At 39.5% G+C, this 16,098-nt stretch overlaps 1 protein-coding gene across 11 annotated transcripts in view; it reads right to left on the reverse strand.

Annotated features, from left to right (window-relative positions):
- PTPRC (protein tyrosine phosphatase receptor type C) overlaps positions 1–16,098 on the reverse strand; it is a 279,056-nt gene that overhangs the window by 175,616 nt on the left and 87,342 nt on the right. For 6 of the 11 annotated variants that reach the window (XM_073592959.1, XM_073592956.1, XM_073592957.1 and 3 more), the window contains 4 exons: positions 13,721–13,801; positions 12,810–12,827; positions 10,801–11,025; positions 6,585–6,692 (listed from right to left, as the gene is read on the reverse strand). In XM_073592959.1, coding sequence (XP_073449060.1) covers positions 6,585–6,692; positions 10,801–11,025; positions 12,810–12,827; positions 13,721–13,801 — 432 coding nt within the window. The remainder of the gene's footprint in view (positions 1–6,584; positions 6,693–10,800; positions 11,026–12,809; positions 12,828–13,720; positions 13,802–16,098) is intronic. The other 5 variants (XM_073592958.1, XM_073592955.1, XM_073592964.1 and 2 more) reach the window with 1 other exon arrangement.

Below are 16,098 nucleotides of genomic sequence, written 5' to 3' on the forward strand. Positions count from 1 at the left end.
GTAGTCCCATTGCAAGGACAAGACAAACAGCCTTGTTTTAAATTGTGCAGGTCTACACTAATACCTGAAAATACATAGAACATGTTGAATTTTATCACAGCATTTTGCAAGGTGTCACAACCTGCTGCAACACACCATAGAAAAAAGTGATTTCATGCTTAAACCCAGGGAGAAAATATGAAAAATATTTGCACCGTAACACATTACGGTAAATAAATGCACACAGCGCTGTAGAAACTGTATGTCAGCACATGTTAACACACATGCATTTTGCAGGCACTGACACAAGCTAAGTGATTTGAACAAGCCCTAAGAGCCCATTCACAAATATGCATTTTAACATACATTACCATGTGCATAAGTTGCTATTGTTTTTAATGGTGCTTGTACACATATATTATATAGCAACTTCCTGGTATAGGGTGGCGATGCTTGCTCACCATATTGTATCTATGGAGGAGCAGCATTGTCACAAGTACACTAGAGTTATGGCAAGATCAACAGGTAATCTTCTATATTTGCAAGAAGTGTACTTGAGCCTGAAAGGTACTTGGGCCTGAAAAAAGAAAATTAATGCAGCCACCACTTCTAAGGACTGGTAAGCTACAGTATATTTTTGTTCTTGGGTTTAGATACACTTTAACAGGTGAGTTAATCGTTTCTCTGTCCCTCACCTTTTCCTAATTTTAACTAACTCCAAATTAACCTCCTAGCACTTGATCCTGAGTTTGACAACTCAACATTTGGGATTTTATTTTACTGTCACTTTTGGTGATAATGGTCAACTGGACAAATAGAGAGGAGGAATCTCCCTAATGGTTGCACAGGCAGCAATAAAAACCTGACAGGTGTTCTAATACCTCTTCACTCTATCCAAAAAGAAAAAAAAATGCCTTAAGTTATACTTTAAGTGTTGTGTTGAAAAGGCTAACTTAAAGCGGAGTTCCACCCAAAAGTGGAAGCTCCCCTTACCTGCTTCCTCCCCCCCTTTCAGGGGGGAGGGGGGAACGGTTACCTGTTTTTGACAGATACCTGTCCCCACTTCCGGGAGACTCCTCCTTCCTCCACCGCTGGGCCAGTTAGATAGCACAGTGCGCTTCACACATGCACAGTTTTACCTACCACGAATGGCGGCGGCAGCACCCGAGAGCCAATCCGAAAATCAGCTGGGGTGCCGACATCACGGGAACTCTGGACAGGTAAGTGTTTTAATATTAAAAGCCATCAGTAGGGTTGTCCCGATACCGATACTAGTCTACCGATACCGAACATTTGTGATGCTTAACCACCTGACGTCCGCGCTATGGCCGAATGACGGCCACAATGCGGACCTGAATTCCCGGGAGGCCGTCATATGACGGCCTCCCCTGTGCACGCTCCCAGCGCGCGCCCTGCTGGGCGCGCGCCGGGCGCACTGTGATCACCGAGTCACTGAGACTCGGCTGATCACCGAACCGATCCGAGTAAGGGGCTGGTCGCGGCCCCATACCATGTGATCAGCTGTCAGCCAATGACAGCTGATCACATGATGTAAACAAAAGATTGGTAATCGTTTTTTTTTTTTACTCACGCTGACAGCGTGAGTAGAAAAAAAAGCCGATCACCGGCTGGGATGGAAGAGGCACATCTGCCTCATCAGTGACACCTACTAGTGCCAATTAAAAGAGCCCACAGTGCCACCTAACAGTGCCCACAGTGCCACCTAACAGTGCCCACAGTGCCACCTATCAATGCAAACAAGTGCCACCTATCAATGCCCACAAGTTCCACCTATCAATGCCCACCTGTAGTGCCAATCAGTGCCACCTGGCAGTGCTGCCCATCACTGCCACCCATCAGTGCCCATCACTGCCACCCATCAGTGCCCATCACTGCCGCCTATCAGTGCCCATCACTGCCGCCTCATCAGCGTACATCAATGAAGGAGAAAAATTACCCGTTTTACATTTTTTATAACAAAATATAAAAAAATAAATTTTTTTTTTTTTTTTAAATTCAGTTTTTTCATTTTTTTAACATAAAGTAAAAACTGCAGAGGTGATCAAATACCACCAAAAGAAAGTGGTGAAAAAATTATAAAAATTTCATTTGGGTACAGTATTGTATGACCGCGCAATTGTCATTCAAAGTGCATCAGCGCTGAAAGCTGAAAATTGGTCTGGATAGGAGGGGGGTTTAAGTGCCCTGTAAGCAAGTGGTTAATCTGATACCTGGACAGTCAGGGGTGATCGTGCAACGCTGGGGAGGAGTTACAATCATCAATCTCCCTGACAGCCGCTTCTCCTTCTCTCTTCCGTGGCTTTCAGCTGCTTTATTGAAACGTATACATAGAGATCAGTGGTTGTAACTCCTCCCCAGCGCCGCACCGATCACCCCTGACTGAACATTGTATTATGTTTTTAGTGATTGGGAGGTTTGCAGCAAATTATATATATGCTTATATACAAACTATATAGAAAAACTCTCCAAAAATCTGACAAAATCACCAGAGAAAATAAATATATTTCACTACATGTAATGGGGTGGATTTACTAAAGGCACCAGAGCTTAGTAAATGAGGAGAAGCTCTACTGACTTACATCATCCAATCATGTGCAAACAAAAATGCATTTTTTTAAATTTTCCTTGCATTTGATTGGGTATTCTTTGTAAAGCAAAGTTTTACCTCATTTACTAAGCACTGGAGCAATTTGTAAATCATACAGCCTATTTGCCTTAAAATAGAACTAATGGCACATTTTTTTTTTTTCATTTTGGATAGAGTAAGGGAGGGTTATAACCCCTATCAGTTTTTTGTCATTTTTTTGCTATTTGTGTCCCATTGGAAGATTTCCCCTCTATTACTTTTCTGAGGAAAAACCCCAAACTTGGAATTTTATTTTACTTTTATTTTCAATGATAATGGTGAACAGGACAAATATAGAAAGGCTGAATCTACCTAATTGGGGCACACAAAACAATAAAAACCTGACAGGGGGTTCGAATCCACCTCCACTCTATCTGAAACTAAAAAAAAAAGTTTTTCCTTTAGTTTTATTTATTCCAGATTTCCATATTATATGCATTATTGTTGGGAGAACTGATCCAAAAAGGTAGAGACTACTTTTGCTATTATATTTTTGCATTCCTTAAATACTGCATGCCTGGACCACTACAGGCATACCCCACTTTTAAGTACGCAATGGGGTTTATTTACTAAAGCTGGAAAGTGCAAAATCAGGCTTACTTCTGCATAGAAACCAATGAACTTCCAACCCCAACTTGTTCAATTAAGCTTTGGTAATAAAACCTGGAAGCTCATTGGTTTCTATGCAGAAGTGAGCCTGATTTTGCACTTTCCAGCTTTAGTAATTAAACCCCATTGTGTACTTAAAAGTGGGGTATGCCTGTACTTACTTACTGTATGCATTAAATTATTTATTTTCCTTCTGCAAATTGACATGAACCCATTTTCATGCGATATTAACTGACAGTTTTGAGTGTTTTGTGGTAAATACCACCAAACGGCATAGTGAATTGACATTTTCTAGATCGCATGCGATATTTAGGAAAAATGTGTCTGAACACCTAAATACCACATGTAAGATGCTTTTGTGAATGGAGCCTATTGTTCCTTACAAAGATGGACCCATCTCTCTGCCTCCATTATTTTATTCACTGCCAAGATCCACTCTTAGATCGATGGTGGTTGGCCCTGTTTCCAAAGTCAAGGAATCGGTTCCTTAGCAATGTTGAGGAGATGAGGGGAGTAGAAATAGCAGGGGATTGTCTGGGAGACATTCACTTGTAATTTCTCCAACTAGCCTGCATATGTCCAAAAAAAGTTTAAATGTAGGAAAATCCCACCATATATGGAGGAACATACCACACTGGACATAAGCCCTCCATCTGGTGTCAAGGACATCGGGGGAAATATATGCACGTTTAGTAGGGACACAATAACATCTGGTAAGGAGTTTATAGTAAGACCCTTTTCACACGATCGGACCGTGCAGGTCCGCCTGTCAGTTTTGACGGCGGACCTGAACGGGCACTCCATGTCAGTCTATGGAGCGTTGGATGTCAACGGAGATATGTCCGCTGACATCTGACCCGGTCCGATCCGCTAAAAGCAGACGGATGGCTCTACGTCCAGGTCCGTCGCTGGCGGATCAGGTGAGATCTGACGAAAACGGACATGCTGTCCGTTTTCGTCTGATCCCTCCATAGGCGGCAGCGGCGTCTGACAAGCCCCTCCCCGCTCAGTGAGCAGAGAGGGACCTGTCATCCGCCGGCTCAGCGGAGATCAACGGGCAGATCTCCCGCTGAGCCGGCGGACCGAGGCGGGCTCCGTAGAGATGGAGTCCGCCTCGTGTGAAAGGGGCCTATGACTCCTGTATTCTAGAACCAAATAAAAAATGTGGGCAAGCGAATAATTCTATCCTTTTGGTGGTCTGTGTTAATAACATCCAGTTTTGATTCCCATTCTCTAAAAAAGTACAGGCTTTGTCTGGGCTGCTCATGTAGAGCCAGTTTATATGAGAGGGACAAAAATCTCTTATGGATGGGTCTCCAGTTAAAAAGGGACTCAGAAGGGAAATAATGGGTCATTCTGTGGTAAAAAAAAGTGGCACAGTTGACTCTATTTATCTAAAGGGAACTATCCGTACACTACACATAGAAATTCTAAAAAAAACTTAGGCTGGTCATAGATTTTGCAATTCTCTTTATCAGTGCCCATTACAAATGATAGGTGGACATGTGTTGTTCTGAGGAAAACCAGGAGAAGCCTCCTAGTGGGGTTAGCAAGGAAAGTGATTGGGTGCAAAGAGCATTTATCACAAAAAAAACAAATATTTCCGCGCCACAGAAAATTACAGTGTATAACGTAATCCTTCATCCACAAAGCTGCTGCTGTACAATTATCAAAAAAAGTGTATATAATATCCAATTAATTAATACCAGTTTTCTGTGTGTATAAGGTTATATATCAATAAAGTTATTATCAACAAATGTGTGTCGGTTGATTGTTATCAATAACAAATAAAGATCTGGATCATGTGACAAGTGTATATCGATTAGCAAAAAGGTACTTATATATTTTTTTTTTTAAATAACTACAATGCCATCATCCCTATACAGAAATAGAATGGACAATGTATATTAAACAGTGTGTGTTTATTATCACTTTAAGTATACTTTGTATTTGTATTTGTTTTCATTCATTTGATTGTGATATGTGTATTCTTGGTTTTCATTTTTGTTTTACTTTTTAGTCACTGACATATTTTATTTCTGTGAAAAAGTGTAAAAAATTAGGCTAATGAAGAGCCAGAAACATGTCCAGAATAGTTAAAAGTTTCCTCTATAACCCTCAGGAGCCATTTAAAGCCATTGAACCACCTTAATTTTATCTTCTCTATTGGCTACAATGCATTTCACTATAATGGTGAAAAATCACTGACATTTCATTGAATTTAAAAAGTTGAACTCATCCCTACTTAACAGCTTATAATTATTTGTTTTTAGCCTTTAAATAGTTTTTTTTTTTGTATTGCCTGTATATCACATTACCAGTCGCAGCCAATGTTAATGTGCTATTGTCAATGTGCTTCTCTCTGTGCAAGGCACAATGACTGCTGAGCTGGCAGGTTTGTTAAAAAACAAGCGTATGTGATCACTATGATTAACTGTCATAGTAATATTCTGATTAGGAACCAATCAGAGTGGATACTGACAACATATTTTTTTTAAATTGGAGTTCTCTAAAGGAACATAGATTAAAGCTGTATTAATACCCAAAACAAAAAATGTAATATATTGCAGTGTACCAATTATTAGTTGTGGCGGCTGCATTCGTTTTCATCCAGTGATCTGGCCAGAAACACACTCCATGTATTAGAGTGCCCTCACCCTGGATGAAGGAGCACAGGAGGCATATTTGGACAGTAGCATTGTCAGTCTACTGGGAGGGTAGTGTTAAATGTACTAGCAGATTTAGATACACAAACAAATTAGCCAAACTCTAGCTAATACTTTATAAGCAGTTACAGCAGCAGTTTTTGTTTTCTTTTGGGGTAAAGGGTTTTATATAAATAAGTAAAAGCACATCATTGTAAGCACCTTTGTCAGTGGTAAATGGTTTGTCTCATCTCTGTAACTGATACATTCTGCTGAAGATCTCATTCTTTTGGAAAAACAACAGACTTACTGGCTGGATCCCCTGATGAAAATAGAAGAAAGCAAGCCTAAAAAAGCAAACTAATGCAGCCATCACATCTAAGAAATGGTAAGCTGCAATAGAATAAATGTTTGCTTTTGGGTTTAATACTGCTTTAATGTTCCCTCAAGAAGTAGAATTGCACAGGTAAACGCTCATCATTCTGCAGGCAAAGACCAGCAATTTAGCAATGGGCCGGTATCCCTATGTGCCATATATGTAAAAGAATGTATCCTCTTTACCAATGTTACATAATAATTTAACACGTATCCCTAAATATGCCCAAACTGTATTTCTATAGATCTTTAGATGAAATTGGCAACTTGTCTATGTGCCCTTTTAGCTAGCAGGAAATGTTTTGTGTGAAAGTATAGCCAGCACTTACCGTCAGTACAAGTGGTGTTTACAGTCACATTACAATTTGTTATGTTTGTCCAGGTGAAAGTGGCATCACATTTATCTGGAGTGACATTTAAGTTCAAAATTTCAGGATCTGGAAAATAATTTTGTAGTTAGTATACTTATAAACTGGTAAATGCACACAGTGTTTGGATGTTTTATATACAAAATAATCAGTGGACTGGTAAGTATTTCAGCGCTCTGAAAAAGACGTTTGTAACAACTGCAGAATCATAGAGAAATGGACCTAAAGTCAGTATGTGACTATCAATAGAGAAACGTGATGTTGTTACAGACTGCTTCAAAAACGCTGCTTACCAGGCTGTTCTACTCCTTTGATATCACAATAGGGAGTCACCTACCTGGAGCAAGCACATGGAGTCAGAGTTCCTAACCGCCATACTTGTTATGAATCTCTTTCTGGTTTTATTGCTGTCCCTGTTGGGAAGATGTCCCCTCATTTTCTGTCAGACAGGAAGTTAAAATCCCTCCAACAAGAATATAGTATTTGGAAGAAAAATTAGCTAGAGTTAGGGCTTGTTTACACTTGTGGTTGGAGGGCAGTACAAACAGGCTGTTGAATCATATTTTTACCACCCCCTTAAGCTGCAAGGGCAGTCAGACGTGCCCCCCCCCTGTCGTGTTTAGCGGGCAGTACTGCTGCCAAACATGACCCATTCAGGTGAAAAGGATGATGCAGCATTTATGAGGTTAAACAGGAGGTATGTACTAAATTAAAATAAAAAAAAAAATTTCTGATAAAAAAAAAAAAAAACAGGAGGTGAGGAAGCAAAATATTGCCTCCTCCTCTACAAAAGCAGCAGAGAACTCTCACTTTGCAGTAGGAATGATCACATAACTTAATTAAAGCTGTACTTCCGGGGAAACAGCTAAATACACAGATGAATACATTTATTATCCAATACTGAGACTGACAGACGAAGAGAACTAATCTTTATCTGCTGCAGTTTCGCTTTATTTTACAGGCCATTCCCCCACTCCCGCACTGTGACTAGACAGTGAAAGGAGCAGCAGCATGCTAATGAACTTATCTTTCTTTCTGTCACTCTACTCTCTCTTCTCCATTCAGCATGCTCCTTGTACAGAAGTACACCTGATTAGCTTATTGTGCTGCTTATTCCTCCTCTTCTCTTAGCTCTGCTGTACAGTAGACTGTGTCAGATTCAGGTACTTACACTGCTTAGAATAAAAATAAATGTAATTATGTATTAATGATTACAGTGCTACATTAACGTGTAACAGAAGAAGGGGAAAGAAGGAAATGTGCCAAGCCGTCAATAGTGTGGCACTGTTTATTAAAGGATCATGAATACACAGTAAAAATGCACTTACAAACATCCAAGGTGACAGGCAAATGATAACTCAAGGTGGGACCATCAAGGGAGAGTCCAATCCGCATGTAAGCTGGCTTTCCTTCCCTCTCCTTCTTCTGTTACAGCCCTCTGAAACACATTGTCCTGGCTACTCCTTTGTGTATCCTTCCAGCTGCCTGCCCACCGAGTCACATGGTGGTAAGCTCTGTGATCGCATGGCCGGAGAGTCTGTGTCAAGCGTTATGTACTACGCTGATCGAAAACTAAACGATTCAAAGACTGCTGATCACTCAGTTCTTGGTCTTCAGTGAGCAAAGAGCAGTAACTGTCAGTCACCAGCTCTCTGCTCTGCCCCTCCAGTGCTCACTGGAGCATCGGGCTGTGGAGGGGGCAAGAGGGACTGGCTCAGGCTCCCAGCGGCTCACTGAGAGTTTGAGCCAGCTGGCGGTCCAGTCATCTGGGAGAATCATTACATTGATGGCGGGATCTCTCTAGAGACTGGACCAGCTCAATGACATCAGCGGATAGCAGACTATAATCTAAAAATGTATCACAGGAGTACATAATGGACTGTACTCCTGTGATCCATAGGAGAAGTAGGGCCAAAAGAGCTTTGGTGCTCAGGTGAACAGTGAACTGACCCTTTTCTTTCCTGAATGAACAGAGCGATCACTTCTGTTCATTCATTACTGAAGTATAGTAAACACTGTACTATATTTCAGTTTGTGAATGAGCAGGAGTTTCCATACAGACTCCTATCTCATTCACCTACAGTGCAGCTGAGGCTGCAGAGATAGGGATGTCTTCAGTCCCTTGCTTTTCTCAAAAAAGAGTCTTTTCGGACCCCTCATGTCTCTCTAAAGCCCCCCCCCCTAAAAAAAATCTGTAATAAATATTGGGCTGTGTCTGTTTTGCATAAGCAGAGCGGAAACAGATCAGCCATCCGCCTGTTCACAGTAGATCAGCGGACAGATTCCCCGCTGAGCAATCGTGTGGAAGGGGCCTAAGGGTAGATTTAGACATGCATCTAAGTCTTCCTTGTCTCTGAAGCCCGATCGGCATTAAGATAACGTTCCAGCAGCTACTGACAGGCGGTGAGGAAGCCATCCGCTGCTTCCTCACGCTTGTCTTAACCCCATCTTTGCCAACAAATGCGCCGCAACCACATGTATTGCATGTGGTTGCGGGGAATTTGCAGCACTTCCCCATTGACTTGAATGTGTAGTATTTGGCGGGCAAAAAGCAACTTAGCAGAGGACGCAAAGGGACGCATTGCAGCGACAGCGTGTAAACACCCCTGTCTGCTGCCTATTGCACTTTAAGGCAGCTGCAGCTCAACAGCACATTTTTGCCACCCCCCCAACCATAAGTCTAAACAAGGTCTAGGGCCTCATTCACGTGGGACATACTACAACAAGGTTGTATTTAGCTGCACAGCATTGCACAAGTCTTCTGTGCATCCCCATGCAGGCAGTCCCATCAATGTCAATTGGGACACAGCGGCTGCAGGGGAAAGCAAAGGTGTTCTGTGCATTCCTGTGTAGGCAGTCCCATTCATGTCAATTGGGACACAGCGGATGTATGGACACAGCCACTGCTCCCAACTTGACATCTGTGTGGGTGTATGTCTCTGAACACTGTCTGCGTTTGAGGCCAGGCACCTACACCCGAACAGATCTGTCCTCACAGCCGCTGCATCCCAATTGACAGGAATGGAACTGCCTGCACAGGGATGCTCAGAGCACCTGTGCATCCCTGTGCGGGTAAACACGGCTCTCCATATGGCCCTCCATGGGCGTACGCTTTAGTACACCCCATGTGAACAAGGATATAGTAGGAATTTACCAGGAATTTTGTTATGTTGTTAACAAAGTTGTTGTGTTTTATATGCTAATAAGGATTTTTTTTTAGTTAAAACAGCAATTTGATAAACATTTGCATTGCACAATTACTGTGCCCCTACAGTAGTACTTTCTTTTAATTTTACTGCTCATGTCCTTTCAGAATATATTTGGTTTTGGGGGTCTTTTACAAACTCTGAAAGCTGTAAGTGAAAAATGAAAACCTCCAGATTTTAATAGAAATATGCAGTTTTGCGTACATTCAATTTTCACCAGTTCACAAAAAGATGCAATTTAAAATGTACAAATATTTGTTATTTATTAAGTCAATACAGGCTAAACTTTTATATTTAGTAGGAATCTAGCAGGAATTTTGTAAAATTTGCTGTGTTTTTATCTTTTAATAATGATTTTAGTGTATTTTTATCAAAAATATTGATTTAATAAACATTTGCGCAAATATCATGGGGCCTTAATCAGTAGCACCTTCTTTTTATTCTACTGGTCATGTGCTTTCAGAAAATATAAGGTTTATGAGTCTTTTAAAAACTCTGAAAGCTGTAAGGGAAAAATAAAAAAGCAATGGAAAATATGCAAAAATGGTCCGGCCAGCTGAGTTTAAAAGTAGACTGCAAGGCCTGGCAGCGAAAAGGTTAAAGTGACAGGAAACCTGAACGCTGGCTTTAAAGTACAACTCTAGCCACATTTTTTTTATTTTTCAGACTGGGGTAGAAATAAAACTCCTGTCAGATTTTTAATGCAATCTGTGACCCCTCTAAAGAGGGATTTTGCTGCAATAGTAAGTAATGTTCAGTCTCCCCAGCTGAGCCAAAGAGTGCAATAAAATGCTTTTTAATTAATAAAAAGGGGGGAAGAGTTAGAACAACTTTCAGGTTATTATTACTGCATGTGTCTTCAAGTCCAGGTGATATAGCTGGAGTTGAGTTTTAAAGTACTTCCAGAACAAATAACCCCACGCAAAGTTAGCAAATTACTAGTCAAAAGTATGCAGGTTGACCTAACTTACCAGGTGGTACAGTCAAAGTTAAACTGATGCTGCATTCATTCATTTGGCATTTGATAGTCGTTGGTTGACATTGATTAACACGGAATTCATACGAATCTAATTTGAATAAATATTTCCCTTGACGGGTAATGTTTTCACAGTGTATAGTACTGATGTTGGAACGATTCTCTACATGTAAGATTTCCGTTTTATTGTCATAAGATGGCTGGCGGAATTTTACACCACCTGTCAGAGAATTAAAAAAAAAAAATTCACTTATCCGCTAAGAAAAAAAAAAGTAAGACATAAGACTAATCACAGTATAAAAGGAAATATATTTTAATGTCAATAATACAGCATACAACTGCATGCCCAGCAAACAGCCCAATATACAATTTAACACATGTATAAGGTATTGTGTCTGCCAAATCATTTGTACTTTTTTCAGCTACTCTTGTGATCTACATACTCTTGTCTGCTGGACAAAACAGCCATATCTTCAAACACTACTGCAGTAACGCAGTGCAGCTTGGCCTGTGACACACTGCCAGTGTCCTGATATGAAAAAGGGACAGCAGTACATTAATGGTATCATCCATTCCTTTTTAAAATTACATTATTTTGTTTTGGCAGTTCTACCTCTTATTTTATTTGACAAGTACAGTATCCACTCTTCCTGACAAAGAACCTCTACTTAAACTGATGAAAAAAAAATCACCCAGTCCTATTTAGAGTTCAGTTATTGTTCTCGGTATTTCTACCTCATGTGGTATGCATTCCACAGATGATCCCATCTTACTGTACAGAACCCCTTCCAAAATGAAAATAATTTTTTTCTAATGTCCCATTACCCTTTTACAGTCCTCAGAATAAAAAGAACAGTTGCCAAGTTTTTAAACTGGCCTTGAAAGTGTGAAATAAAGCTTAATTCCAAGAATTTTGTCACTTTCTACAAATTTGCAGGATTACTATGTAATTCCAACGAGGTGCATCTTTAATTTACATCTGACAGTTTTACTGAGCACTGAAAGTACAGCTATTGTTACACTCCTGGTGCTCTGACAGAAAAGACACTGCCTTCTATTACAGGGAAGCTCTGCCCACCCCCTCCTATCTGCTGCTCATTCACAAAAGGCTTTGTATTTTATGAATGGGTTCACATATTACAAAGCTTTCTGTGATTGGACAGAAATAGGGCTGAGGTGGGAAGAGCAGTTGCATATGACTGCAGCTACAGGAACTGAGACCAGAAGGTCCAGCGTCAGACCACCAGAAGTACAGTGATAGCTAGGCTCCTGGCGCTCAGTAAAAATAAAAATTGTAAGATAAAGAGATGAGTCCATGAGGTAACATTCATCTCATTGGACTTAATCCCTGGCAATCCAAAACATTTTACAAACTGGCTGAATTCCTGAAGTTCAGCTTTAGGTCCCCTCTAAAACTGTCCATACACCTTACAAACATATTGTACAATCTCTAGCCTTAAACAATCCATTTGCTTTGAATCCAGTTAGGCACCTGCACTACATACTTGTTATTAGATCTAAAGAAGATTGTACAATTAGACTGTAACATGTATAATTCAAATTGATAATTGCCAGTCTTTCTAAGTTTTAAAACTATTTAGGAACTACATATTAATGTGTTAAATATGCTTCTTTTTACTGACCCACACAGCACAGTGCAATGCTTATGATTACGTACAGAATTTTGTAACATCATTTATGGGTTGTTTGTGCTATTTAAAAAACAGTGATAATGTTTCAGAAGGGGTATCGAAATGTAAACTGGGATAGTTTTCTGACTGTGGTGGGGGAAATGGACATATGGCAGACTGTAATAACTTTGTAGGTGGTTGCAGTACAGAGAATACATGGATGTCACAAATGCCTCAATCATTGTACTAATGGTTGACAAATGCCTTTATTTTAACCACAGGACAGTTTTAAAGTTTGTAAGCAGTGTGCACCTTCTGTGTTAAAAATTTGAAAGAAATTCAATGAGCAACAGTCCAAACACAAAATACTTACTGCATGTGTCTGAAACAGCTGCAAAGAAAAAGAAAAAAGCATAAGAGACTAGTTATTTGTAAAAATTACAAAAAAAAAAATGTCAACATCAGTAAAATAGTTGTAATAACAGCATGGAGAAAATGATAAGACTGCATATCTTGCCTGTGTTTGGAATAGATTGTTCTATGTATGCTGCCATTCCCAGACTGCTGTCTGAAAAATACGAATGTCTTGCCATCGTGGCTACATTGCTTAATAGGCCACCAACTTGGGACAAGTATGGAGTACAGGAGTTCTGACTTACCTGGCTGCATACTTATGGCCTATACACATGATCTGAAAATCGGACAAAAAATACCGCTTTCGACGCAATCGTACGATAATCGGATCATTAGTACAGAAGTACAGAGCTTTCGAGAGCCAATCACGACAGTTCATCCGATATTATTCGATCGGACAAGCACAAAAATTTTCCTCGTACAATACCAGATTGTACCATTTTTGTTTAGTCAATACAGTTGTCGTATGAAAATACAATACCAATACATTACAACACATTACATCACTTCCGATTTTTTTTTTTTCTGTCATACAAGAATTTTCGTGACTTTAGTAACCTATTCAATTTCTACTTGCGACTAGTAAGAGACAAAAAAGTCGGATGATCTGTCGTCTGAATTTTCGGATCGTGTGTACGGGGCATAAGACTGGGCCACTGATTGACAATTGGTGAAGCCAGCAAGTTTAAATGACAGCCAGGGAACTACCAACTTCAGAAAAGGAGTGGGATGACAGCACAAGCATTTCTCAAATTTTAGTCTACTTATTAACTTGTTTAGAAAATGATGATAGAACAGTGCAGTTTTGTTGTATTGTATTTTGCATGCATGCCAAGCTATGATTGCAGTGGATGCAGGTCTGCTTGTCACCTCCAGAGGTAGAAGGGGACACACTCGTGGCTAGTGTTGATTCTGGTGATGTGGACAGGTGGGAGTCAGAGCTGGTAGGACCTGGAATGTGGAAAGACAAACAAAAGTATGTCTCAGTACTTAAACCAAAAAAAAAAATGAATATATAGTAGTGTATATGACATGAATATTTTCCTGTTAGAAACAGAGAGCGTGCCTAGGAATGCAGTGTAGTTGTCTACAATCTAATGTACAGGACACTGAAAAAAAGTAAAACTGAAAAATGAAAAGTGATTTTTAATACAAAGAAAGTCGTATGGTATGAGAATGCATTTTATCTACAATGTATAGACTTAACACTTCCCCAACATGTGTCTGTTATACCATGCCTGTTCTCTTTGTATTGCATCTATCTATCTATCTATCTATCTATCTATCTATCTATCTATCTATCTATCTATCTATCTATCTATCTATCTATCTATCTATCTATCTATCTATCTATCTATCTATTTATCTATCGCAGCATGGTCAGTTTTCTTCTTTGCATTCTACTTGGGAGCACAGCGTGACTGTAATCCAGTGGTCAGACTTGTGCTGACACAACCCCCTGCACAGCTCTTCACTTGGAAGATCAGTATACTGCCATTTCTCTGCCTCCTGCTGACACACCCCCTGCAGTTTCCATCCCCACCTCTATAAGTCTCTTATGCAGCTGAGAACAGAGGTCACTTACTGAAAAAAAAGAAGAAATTTTATATATATATATATATATATATATATATATATATATACGCTGCGTAAACTGTCGGCGCTATATAAATCCTGTATAATAATAATAATAATAATATATATATATATATATATATATATATACACACACAAATGTTTTGCCTTGCATTTCTATTTGACCTAGATTTTTTTACAAGGTAAGTATTCACATATACTTTAACAGCTTTACAGCCACCCCATAGCAGTTTTACTGCTACAGGACGGCCGCTCTGTGCAGAATCATGGATATATCCGTGATTCTGCACTTCCGGGTTTTTACCTGCCAATCATTCTGTACACAGGTAGAATGCCAGTCTGCCTATGTAAACAAGGCAGACTTTCATTCTGTGAGTAAAGAAGACATGGATCCTGTGCTTTTTTGAAGCAGGAACGCTGATCCATGTCTTCCAGTAGTAAAAGCACCTCCCCCACTGCACTTAAATATTAGCTAGGCACGCGTTTAACCCTGTGATCACCCCTGATGTTAACCCCTTCCTTGCCAGTGTAATTAGTACAGTGACAGTGCATATTTTTAGCACTGATCACTGTATTATTGTCACTGGTCCCCAAAAAAAGCATCAAAAGTATCAGTTAGGTGTCCAATTTGCAATATCGCAGTCTCACTATAAGTCACTGATCGATGCCATTACTAGTAAAAAAATGTTTTAAAAATATCATATAGTTTGTAGATGCTATAACTTTTATGCAAACCAATCAATGTACACTTATTGAGATTTTTTTGGAGGATTCAATTTAGAGCACATTCATTTATACTTTTTACGCAGTGTCTTGGATTAATTCTTCCAAACTTGTAATCTAGTTTTAGCATATTTCTTTTCTTTCTTTTTTTTTTCCTTACCAGAAGAGATACTATATCTAAAGCCAAAAGCCAACATTTTTTTTTTTTTGGGTAGAGTAGGTAAAGGTTAAAACTCCTGTCAAGTTGTTTTCCCATTTATTGTGTCCCATTGAGGATAATTCCTTTAACTTCCTGTCTTATAGACACAACAGGGAGTAAGCAGTGTGAATGTCCTGCTAAACAAGTGCACCCGTTGGAAGGGTCAAATTTGTTGGGACATCCAAACATCTAACAATATTTTTTTCTACTTCCTCTACTCATGATTTGATGTCTAAAATTAACACAGGTTTGCAAATTTAAATTACCGTAAAAATATTTTAGTGTTACAGGTTTTACCTACTTATAATACAGCCTACATTACATTCCTATCAGTGGGAACTTGAAATGTAATGTAGTTATAACTTTTCTTTTAGTACACCCGAGTAGGGCTACTCACATGTTAAAGTGCAACTGCAGTATAGCTATGGCCTGGGGAATAACTATATGACTGGGTGAAGGAGACTTCTTTATCATCTTGGTGTTCACCATGTATTTTGTACAAAGAAGCAGCATTTCTTTACTTCCCTTTTTGTTGAGTTATCTGCTGTTTGAAAATTTGCACCCAACACATTTTACAAGACAACCAGGAGCTTCTGAATTAATAAAGGTCTCATGCAGTTAAGGTTTTCATTTTCACAAACTGAGGTAATTGTACCCAGCAGTAACTTCACTAATAAGATGCTTGAGAAGACATTCACAGCAGTTAAAGCATCTAGTTAAATTAATGATC

Source organism: Aquarana catesbeiana, linkage group LG07 (assembly GCF_042186555.1).
Source record: "Aquarana catesbeiana isolate 2022-GZ linkage group LG07, ASM4218655v1, whole genome shotgun sequence".
Lineage (NCBI taxonomy): Eukaryota > Metazoa > Chordata > Amphibia > Anura > Ranidae > Aquarana > Aquarana catesbeiana.